We start from the raw sequence: 10,779 nt of genomic DNA on the forward strand, positions 1-10,779 counted from the left end.
GAAGGTACTTATTATTGGGTAAAACCGGTGGATGGAGATTCCCAGAGCGTGTTCTGGCTCGGTTCGCTGACGGCCGGCACCGCCCTTTATTATTTATTTATTTTAAACGGCATCATTTAAGGCGCTGACAGGTGACAGATGATGAATGCAAACTGTTTGCTGTCGCTGATTACTTTGCACACTACTTTAACTAACGTTAGTCAACAACAACACTACTGACCTAAAGTCTTACCTTGTAACAATTACACGGATACAATAGAGAGGCGAAGTCCCTCCCCTTCCGGGAGCCTCCATGGGACCCCGGAAGCGGAAAATTATACATTGAAGTCAATGGAGAGAGAAAAATTATCTTTTGATCCCGTTTGAATTGTGCCACGAATGACACATATGATATTTGTCAATTTAAAAGAACATTTTGCAAGACAAAAAATAAAAAATGTGTCGTAAAACTGTGAAGTTACACAGTTTTTTGTGTGAAACCGCTCAGTGAACTACAGGTCTCTGGTCTCGCACAATACGCGTCACCATCACAAAGACGGCCGTTGTTGCCGTTTAACTGGTTACACCGGGGAACTCGTGACGTTCAATAACGGTAGGAATGGGGCGTGTAGGAAATACACATTTCGATCGCTTCTTCTGTTTACATTTATCTTTTGGTATATTTGGCTTCATAGGAACACTTTGATGCACATTCAGTACCAGTGTGTGAGGTTGTGGTTGCGATGCCGATATCCGGACGCCTACAGTGAGGACTACAACAAGACAATGAGGTGACTGGGGATGTCTGTTCAAAATATTGCAAACGTGAATAAATCATTTCAAATATGTATTTGTCTCCGACTTTAATTTGTACATCGTTGTTAATGTGATGTTTAGTAGCTTTGATAGCTGTCCATACCTCCAGACAGCCTAAAAGTAAGACACAAGTTGTTTACTCGCAGCCCGAATGCAGCATCGACATCCGTGGCCAGCTGTGATCCTCTCGATTAACTTGTGACAGGACTTCTGTAGCTATTCTCCAGCGAGCAAGGTTTTTATTAAATACCTCCATCCCTCTCATCACAACAAGACTCTACACTGTGCAGAAAAAAAACAACATAAATGAAAATAACCTTGCTGGATAGCTTAGAATGAAACAAACAAACTATCTTCCATGGCTGATACTGATGTCACAGTGACGGCTAAACCACAGACAAGTCCAGCGGGGCACAAGTTGAATCCATATAATGAAATTGTTATTTTATAAATATAGATTTAATACATTTATTAAAAGTTGTAATTATAATAATAAATGCACAACATAACAATAATCTTCATACATATTTGTCATATTACTTATATTCTAAGTACTATTCTATATTAAGTACATCTATAGAAGTACTGTACAATGATGTACTTCCTTGCATGCTCCTTAATACTTCAATACATTTCAGAGGCAAAGATTTGACTCTTAACTTCATTGATTTGATAACATGAGTTACTTTGAAGATTTAGATTATGTTACAAAGTACAATAATATAAACAGACAATGCATCACGAATGATTATGGTGAAGAACTTAAATGATCCATTGATTTGATACACAGCCTACCCAAAAGTGTGGTAAAATAATAAATAAGCTCCACCTTGTAGGAGCAGACACAGTTGTGGTGGCTTAAAGCCCAGCTCTGCTCCGCGCCGTCCGTTTAGATGAGCCTGGTCAGATTAATAAGAAAAGGAGTTCAAAACACCGGCATACAAGTTATAACAATAATCTGATTTTAATGGTAAAAAGACACAATACGAAAATACAGAGTGCCCTGTAACAGAGCACTCCGGGCTCCCCGCTCCACTGCCGTGCGATACAGGTATCGGGACCGGCCAGTCAGCAACAGGGGGCACCGTGCATGAATAAACAACAGTATATATGGACATTTTTAGGGCGGAGAGTCACTGCTTATCTCCCACCGGACTGTACTCCTTTAATTTCCCAGGAAAGGTTTCACACAAATTATTAATTTCCCAGGGAAGGTTTCCCACAAACTATTCTTTCTCAAACAATCAAACATTGTACACAGATATATTAGTATCAAACATTGGCCCCAAAAAGAACCTTGAAAAGGACATGTGTGTGTGTTTGTTAAAGAGGAAGTGTATGTGTGTGTGTGTGTGTGTGTGTGTGTGTGTGTGTTGATATCTTGGTCAGGGAGTGTGTGTGTGTGTCAGGGTGTCTGGGAAAGTGTATGTAAGAAGGTTTATATATATATAGGATTACTTAAAAACAGTCCCAAATAATACATGTTCACTTCAATACATGTTCAAGATAATACCTGTTTACTTGAATACAGTTTAGAACAATATCTGTTTGCTTTAACCTTTATGCATGTTCTGACATACAAGGGATTGAGCGGGATTCGAAACCAGCTCGCAGGGTGTATTTCGGCTACTTCACGGTTATCCAACCTTGGCGCCACAGCCTCCCTCTTCAACTAATTGGAGCGAAGTCAGAAATGTCACAAAGCCCATTTCATATAGATCCATACATTTGTAAATAACTTAACATATTAGCCTATAATATATTTGTATAAAATATAAATAATGAATTTGCATATTTACAAACCACACTGTATTTTTGTACTTTACAAAATGATAGGTCTGCCATAGAACTGTTTGTGGGTATTCAAATAATTGTCGATAATGCTTGCTTTTTTTGTGGTCTCCTTCTGGTTTAAGCAGATTTACCATCATCAACTGATATAGACATAATTGTAATTCAACTTTTTTGTAGAATTTATCACACTTGGGACCCATTTAAGAGGCCAAATCCAGTGTCAGTTTACGAAAGCGGTGGTCAAAATAATTGTTACTCTTCAGTAACCGCATTGTACCAAGTGTAATGTTGACCTTGTGATCGACCTAACAAGGCATTTTACTCCCAAACATGTCATTGGCATATAGTTTTATAACTTAATTTCTCAGAATAATAGCTTTATTGTTTTGTGTTAACTACTTATTACGGATATCATTAAAATAGACTGCTGCTGCTCTGCAAAAAGCACAACTGAAGTTAAATGTATATTTTGAAAGTTTTAAGGAGAGGGTGACAGCAGACTGTGTGTTATACACAATATAAAGTAAGTTATATTTAAAGTGCAAAAATGCATGACTTAATTGATATGGTGGACAATGTTGTTTTTTTGGAGACCATTTACTTTTTATTGTTATTTTCAAGGGAAATTATCTACAATAGCTAAGGTAGCTAGCTAACTGTGGACACAAATGTACATTTTCAGTGGGCATATTCTAAAAAATTAAGCAACACTTAAAACTAAAGTAACATGAGACTGTGTGAAAATATATAAAAAATACGTTCACCTTAAGTTGACTGCTGTGACTGTGAAGCTTCAATGTCCTGTGTCTTGGGAAAATGGAGACCTTCTCTTGCTGCATCCACATACCGTTAATTAGCATCACTTTCTTCAGGTGTGTTCATCTTACACAGAGGAACGTACCCGGCTAACAGATGCGCAGACTAACCCGTTTCCTCGTTTTTATTCAGCTGTTCGAATGACAAATAAAAGTGTCACACGTCGGGAAAGAGAAACTTTAAAGGCCAAGCGATTTCCACTAACACCCAGGAGTTAGTTTTACCTGAAGTCCGGGGGATATGTGTGAGAAACCGGTATAACGACGACGCTGTTTGGAATGAAGGGGGGACACTAATCACCGGTGACTAAACGGTAAGAGCCGTGTGCGCCAACCCTCATTCATACATCTTACACTTGTAGTTTCCTGGTTGTTAAAAGGCAGACAGTTTTCAAAATCGGTTATTTTGAATGTAAAACATATGAAGAGAATCTCAAGGTGAAATCGGCTTGGATGACTGCTAACAAAGCAAAGCGTTACATCGAAAAAAAGGCTGTCCGTATTGTAAAGGTACACACTACAACTTTGTCTGTCCTTGCTCCTGCCATGATGGTGTACCAAGCATAAATAAATTGCCATTTGTCCAAAATACGTGTTGCCTTGAACTGCGATTGTATTTTTATTTTCTTAGTTTTTTTTGCAGTTTCTGGAAGGTATTTTCCATAACGTTATACATTGTAGACTAACTTGCCTACTTTTTGCATTCAGTTTGGTGAGGAATCTTTTCACGATTTGGTCACTTTTAATTGTTTTTGTGTGTGTGTTTTAAACGTAGAAGCCTGAATCCCTGTTACAGCTAGTCCTGAGTAGTCTAAAAATTGTTGTTCTATATTTATGTATATATTTAAAACCAGTTCAGAGATAATCAGGAACTGATAGGAGATCAGCTGATCTGTTGTTGATTTACACCTAGTTACATCTCACAGGACCTTTTTTAATTAATATAATAAATAAAAGCCAACCATTGTGACACTCAATAAAACACTATAATGAGATGACTTCTTACATATTGTATGATATCTCCTGTTTGAGGTGTTTCTGCAAGAAGCATGGCTTGGTTATTAATTTCAGAATGGCTTTAAGTGATACAGAAGCAAAATGATACCTAATGCCAAATCTGTCATTTCATTAAATGGGTCTGATCTGCTCCATTTTTGTCAACTGAGACGCAATGGTTTTCATTAAAATTTCAAGCAGAATAATCAAATCTACTCAACAGGTGATTCAGTTATAGGCATGGACGCGGGAAGGGGGGTGCTGAGGGGGCTGCAGCATCCACATCTGAGAGTTGTAACTGCAACGCCAAAATGTTCACTAAACAAATAAATACAAACATTTTATTTTGAGTTAGCATTTTAGTGTAAGCAGTCTATAAAAAGCTTCACTATAAGAGAAAGTGATAATGCGGTGTGCTTCTTCTGTTGCTCTGCTAGAAAAGAAGCTCGTCAGTGCAGACCAAATCAGGGATGGGAGTTTTGTGAAAGGAGGATTTAACAACTGGCGAAAGGCAGGGGAAACATTTAGGGAGCACGAGAAGTCCCATCAACACACAGGCCGTCAACAAACTGGCAGCATTAAAAAGAACACCGATGAATGCGCTGCTCTCACAAGCTGTTGCTAAAGACCAAATGACTGCATTAGATATTAAGTTATTATACAGGGCCGCCCCTCCCTACACGGCACACAGATCACGCAGACTGTGAGGCAGGCTGAGGTGAGGCAAAATGTGGCTCATTTTGCGGAGGGAGCCTCATCTGAAGCGCAAACGCGGCGCACCTACAGCGCGCCACAGTTTCGCCGCTGTGAGGCTCCACTAGCCCCCCCCCCCCGGCACCTCCCGCACCCCCAACCCTGACTGACTTCCCGTGTACCTGGTTATAGGGCCAGCCTTTTTTATTGGAAAGCTCCACTGTAACAGGACATGTCTGCCAAGAGGACATGTCAGTGTGCCAGACATTGCAGTATGTATGATCTTTTGTACATGTTTGGTTGTGTTGATAGCTTTAGGTGATCCCTGCCGGGTGTTCCCAAGTGTCAGAACATAAGCGCCAACTTGTTTTGCATCTCATTTCCCTTTTTCAAATGAAATATGCGATGCAAATTTCTTTCCTGTTGACGCCAGATACACTGGAACCTGAATCCGGTTGTGTGGTACAGTGTTACTGTGTTATTTGGATACAGACCAGCATCGCCAGTTCTTCCTAAACCTGCACAAAGAGCAGTATAGTACTGACGGCTAATGTCTTCAAAATGACTGTAGCTCTCATTACTGTGGAGGTGAGTACCGTCTCTCTTTCAATAGATTCATCGGGTTCTCTTTAAGCTTTGGAAAGGGAAAAAAGGTTTTAGATAACTTTATTTATATGTTTCAACATGATTAATGTGGAGACTTTAGGTTCTTAAGTCAAGTTTAAATCTGATTCATGGACACATTTATAAGGCCAGGATTAGAGATTTAGTAGTACTTGAATGTATGTCAACATGATCACTTTTTTGATTTGGTCAAATGTTATATATATATAATGTGTGATACATCATGTGTAACAGAGGACAGGGAAGAACTTATTTCAGTGGGCACCTTTGTATTTGATTTCCAACAATTACGAACAAAGCACTTATATAAAGGGCTGGCTTATCTAAAGCAGTTGAGTAGCACTTGAAATGTTTGGCTCTATGAAACCTGATGTACTTATATGATTCTGTTTTCTTCAAGTTTGTATCTTCTTGGTCGAACGCACTTATTGTAAGTCGCTTTGGATAAAAGCGTCGGCTAACTGCAATGTAACTTTGAGCATTGTTTAGTTGGCAAATGTTCCCTTTTTTAACGTCCTCTTGATTTGCAAATCCTAAAAAAAGTTTTACTGTGCACTTTTTTTTAGTCTGTATTTTAATTATACTTTTCTCACAACATGTCAGCTGTTTGTATGCAGAGTGTACCGTCATCAGGATGCACACTTCTGATGACGGACATGAATGATCATGTACAGAGACGGTATGAACACCGTGAGAATGACGTCAAAGTGCATTTGGAAATCAGTTCTTCAACTTCAGATCAAAATGCTAAGTTTTACCAGAAAAGCTGTTGACTTTTGGCGTTTTCTTTTACTTAGTTAAGAGTTTGCTTGTTGGGATTTATTTTCATAATAAAAAGAAATAATGTAATTTTATAAGAAGTAGACGTTTTTATACTGTTTTCCCTGTTTTGTGAGTCTGTAAAATGTAATCCTGGTGGGTGATGTTGTATTTTCATCTATAGATAGCAGCAGGAGCATCTTCATCATTTCTTCATCATCCTCCATCCTCCGTGCTACTGATTCCTCATGTCCCTGCTGACGGCTGAAAGCTCAACATCCTCCATCTGTTCATCCCCTCAGAGCTCCACCCCTCCTTTAAATCGCTCCTCCGCAAGTCATGAATCCCTACAGGGACACAAATCCATCTCCATATTTACCTCCTGATCCTTATGACAATTCCCATCATGCATCTCAGTCCTCCCTGCCCTCTGCTACAGTCGTGCAGACGGGTTTCAGCTCCGTGACACTTTATGCGGCCTCATCAAACCAAGATGGAGGTCAACACCTTGTCCCATTACCGTATTCAAACCGCCCCACCTCAACACTTCCAGCCTCAGATCCAGGCTCTGTCTTCAGCTCCAGACCTCAGTCCAGCCTACTTCCAGTCCCATCTCCAGCTCAAACCCCATCTGCTCCCACACTGAACCCTTATCCTGCCCTCGTCACCCCCCCATCGAGCCAGGTCTCAGTCATCACCTTGTCCCCAGACCTCCGCCCGTCCCCTCTCCGACCGCAGTGCTCCGAGGAGAGCTGCCCGGACCTGGAGTGCTCCATCTGCTTCAGCCAGTTCAACAACGTCTTCCGCTGTCCCAAGATGCTTCAGTGCAAGCACACGTTCTGCCTAGAGTGCCTGGCGCGCATGAACGTCAAGTCGGCTGATCCCAAAGCCATCCAGTGCCCGCTGTGCCGAGGCTTCACCCCCCTCCCCACCCTGGGCCTTCCCCGGCTGGCCACCAACTCTGACATGCTGTCCTACCTGCCGGCCGCCATGCAGCGAGTGTACAGCATCCGCTTCGTGCGCAACAAAGGGAAGCTGCAGGTCAAAAGGTAACAATATATAGCTTTTTTTTAAAGAAATGCCATTTAACAATTCAACAACATGCTGCCTGTGTTTCTCACTTTTAAAGCTTTTTCTAAAAGCTTCATATTTATGGGTCTCAGGGTTCTCGGACTAACCTACGACATTTTAAAACTACATTTTAAAATGTAATGAATTTATTTCTTTGGTATTGCTGCTTTTATCTTTTCATTTATGGGATAAGATAAGATAAGATAAGATGAACCTTTATTAATCCCCGAGGGGAAATTCAGTTGTACAAAGCAGCAACAGGGTAAGCGTGAAAAAAACAGTACAGCAAAGATTCACACAGATCAATACAATCTAAAATAAATAATAAATAACATAAAATCAAGGAAATAATGATAATAATAATAAAAGACTATGAAAATAGGAGATAAATAAATATTTGGTCATCATCTAAGTTATAAAGTGCGGAATAAGTTAAAGTGACAAGTTAACATGGGTTGTGGAGACAGTGTATATTTACGACCAGTGATTTAATTTGATTTCTTTTTCATATTTAACCCCTTATTGTGCAGCCTGATGGCTACAGGCACAAAGGACTGTTGGTTAAAATGAATATGCAATGTAAATTGATTTCAATATTATCAATTGAATACCATTTTTATTTGCCCAATGTGCCAGTTTTTTTACCTAAAAAATACAAATGTATTTTTAATACTACATTTCTATTTGTGTGTGTTTTTATTATCAATTGATAATTATTATTATTGCAATCAATATGTTTGTTCAATGAATCACATTCATTCGATTTATCATTCTCTAATTGATTGTTGTTGTCGTGTCGATTTGACTCGTACAAACAACAAATCTCAAAGTCATATGTCCGCCGAGTTGCCAGAGAAAATCCTAAGAGGCTCTATTGTGCTGTTTTCCCTTTCCTGTAGTGTGCTCTATAGGTTTTTTTAAATCCCAAAGTTCCCTCCAGAGGTGAAAAGCACAGGCAGTATGAGAAGAAAAAAAAAACAGCCTTTTAAAAAAATATTAAAGCATGGAGACGGGCACAGTAGAGGTACTTAATACAAATATATAAAGCTGAAAAAGAGCATTATCAGGTCCCTTTTTTAAATCAACCATAACAATGTTAGTTTATAATTACAGAACAAATGGCTCCAGCAGTGAAAGATCATCGCTTGATCAATAACACTCTGTGTTTCTCATTAAGGTCGACTGAAGGTCACCTGCGCTGGGGTCGCGGGTCACTGAACCGCTCACTTGACGTGGGGCTTCCCAGCCCACCTGTCAGGGGCCGCTCAGAGGTGCCCGGCCTGGGCGGAGCTCTGTTCCGACTGACGGGCCGGCCCGTGTGCCGAGCCTTCCTCCTGATCACCATGGTGATGATGATGGTGCTGCTGACCATCATCATCATCTTCCTCCTCCATAAAAACAAGGACAGCGGTGAGTGACGTCACATCCTGTCTTCCTCCTGCTTTTATATCTGTGTTGGGAAAAATGCTCTTACAATTCCACCACCCTGAGGGGATTGAATGCAGTTAGTGAGAAACATCTGTCTCACTGCTCTGGCAAAACACAGAAGAACATTTCAGGCTGTGAGACAACAAGCAACTCCTAACTCCTAACTCCTAACTCCTAACTCCTAACTCCTAACTCCTAACTCCTAACTCCTAACTCCTAACTCCTAACTCCTAACTCCTAACTCCTAACTCCTGACGGAAGAGCTGCTCCTTCAACACTCGCTGAGCTGAGCTGAGACAATGGACTATTGTTTTTTTTAAGTGCCACAAGTTCCCAAAAAAATACCACAACTATACTCGCCACTCGCCACTCGCCACAACCACTGAGGTGATCATCTTGGAACATGTTTTGCTGTTATTAACCTGTGCCAAGAGCTTTACATGTTTGTTTAGCTGGACTTGAGCCCTTTCTGTATGAAGTCCCAGCGTGTCAGTCAGGTAACAGGGGAGGTGGGACAGCACTGCAAAGTGAGAAGCAGCAGACTTGTATCTTCTTCACATCACTTTTCTCCAAAAGCCTCAAGTACACACCCAGTTTTGAGGAAAACGCACAAAATCGTCACTTTTTCATATTAGTATTGCACATAATACAAGATGGCCAACCTAAAGGTCATTTGATGGCAGTGAAGATACACATATGTGTTGGTATATAAAAGCATTATTCATTGCAGGTTTATTATAACACAAGGTCAAAGTCTGGTGGCTGCACAAGTCCTCATAAAACACTTGATTCCAACCATATCAAAAGAAATGTGGTATCACTCCTGTTGGAGCTGCAGCCCCGCCCCTAGCTCTTAACCAAAGGCTGTAAACGGGAGCCATGCAAATCGAGCTGAGCCACAGTTAGTCTGACGCAGAGAGCCCAGGGTTTCCATGGATGCTGTGACATTTGAAATGTGCAGCTGGAGAGTGTAAAGGGTCAGTTCGACAAAATAAGTACTTTTCCAACTAGGAGATTTCTCTACATGCATGCTGGTTTTCGGAGATTGTAATCAATACAATAGAGGTGATATGAATGTATTATAAACCTGTCTCTCTCTCTTTTAAAGCACATTTTACAACAGAAAGTAGACTTGTTGCAGTTTAACTCTTTTTAAATGTTTTTTTTTGTCCAAACTTCCAGCACAAAAAAATAATTCCATTACCCTTATTTTATACTTGAGACAAATATCTAAAAACCTGTATGTGATATTGTATGAAAGGTAAGACTTTTTAAAGAGCCGTAAATCACATTTGACCCGGCCAATCAATGGATCTCGTGACAAAATTCTACTTTTTCAAAACAATCGTGGCCTTATTCTCACGATCGGCTGAGAATAGAGGGAACTAACCACAAGCGAAACCTTTCCCCAGAACACTTTGACTTGCAAATAAAATGTGCCATCCCAAAAAGTCCTCCATTAAGATAACCATGAGGTAAATGATGCGAAAGAGAGGAATATGTTTTAATCAGATGTTTATCGTCCTGTGTTTGAACTGTTGCTTCTTCTTTGTGTACTTTGTGTTTTTAGGCTCCGGCCCTGTTTTACTGTGCAATGTAACATACATTATCTTATATATTTATATACATGTTTTAACAAAGCTTGCTTCTTGTTGAACTTGAATAAATTCCTTTTTAAATTACACTTGAAGTGATTTCTTGAAAGTGGAAAATGGGTTTTAAATCTCATTCCCAGAGTTGATCAAAAATGTATATATTCTGAATGCATGATTTAAAATACATGTCTTTAGGTTTGTAAATGTGG

At 40.0% G+C, this 10,779-nt stretch overlaps 1 protein-coding gene across 1 annotated transcript; it reads left to right on the forward strand.

The window, feature by feature from the left end:
• The first annotated feature begins 3,406 nt into the window (after positions 1-3,406).
• LOC117453074 (RING finger protein 223) lies at positions 3,407-10,657 on the forward strand. The gene is made up of 4 exons (XM_034091932.1): positions 3,407-3,461; positions 3,538-3,718; positions 6,661-7,525; positions 8,725-10,657. Exons 3-4 carry the CDS (start codon positions 6,816-6,818, stop codon positions 8,963-8,965), a joined length of 951 nt encoding a protein of 316 aa, XP_033947823.1. The 5' UTR covers positions 3,407-3,461; positions 3,538-3,718; positions 6,661-6,815; the 3' UTR covers positions 8,966-10,657.
• Positions 10,658-10,779: the final 122 nt, after the last annotated feature.

Source organism: Pseudochaenichthys georgianus, chromosome 9, assembly GCF_902827115.2.
Source record: "Pseudochaenichthys georgianus chromosome 9, fPseGeo1.2, whole genome shotgun sequence".
Lineage (NCBI taxonomy): Eukaryota > Metazoa > Chordata > Actinopteri > Perciformes > Channichthyidae > Pseudochaenichthys > Pseudochaenichthys georgianus.

Excerpts from the sequence above, each read along its gene's own strand:
- LOC117453074 (XM_034091932.1), top strand. The coding sequence starts at position 6,816 with ATGAATCCCTACAGGGACACAAATCCATCTCCATATTTACCTCCTGAT. Across the intron at positions 7,526-8,724 it reads GGGAAGCTGCAGGTCAAAAG|GTCGACTGAAGGTCACCTGC; the intron begins GTAACAATATAT and ends TTTCTCATTAAG.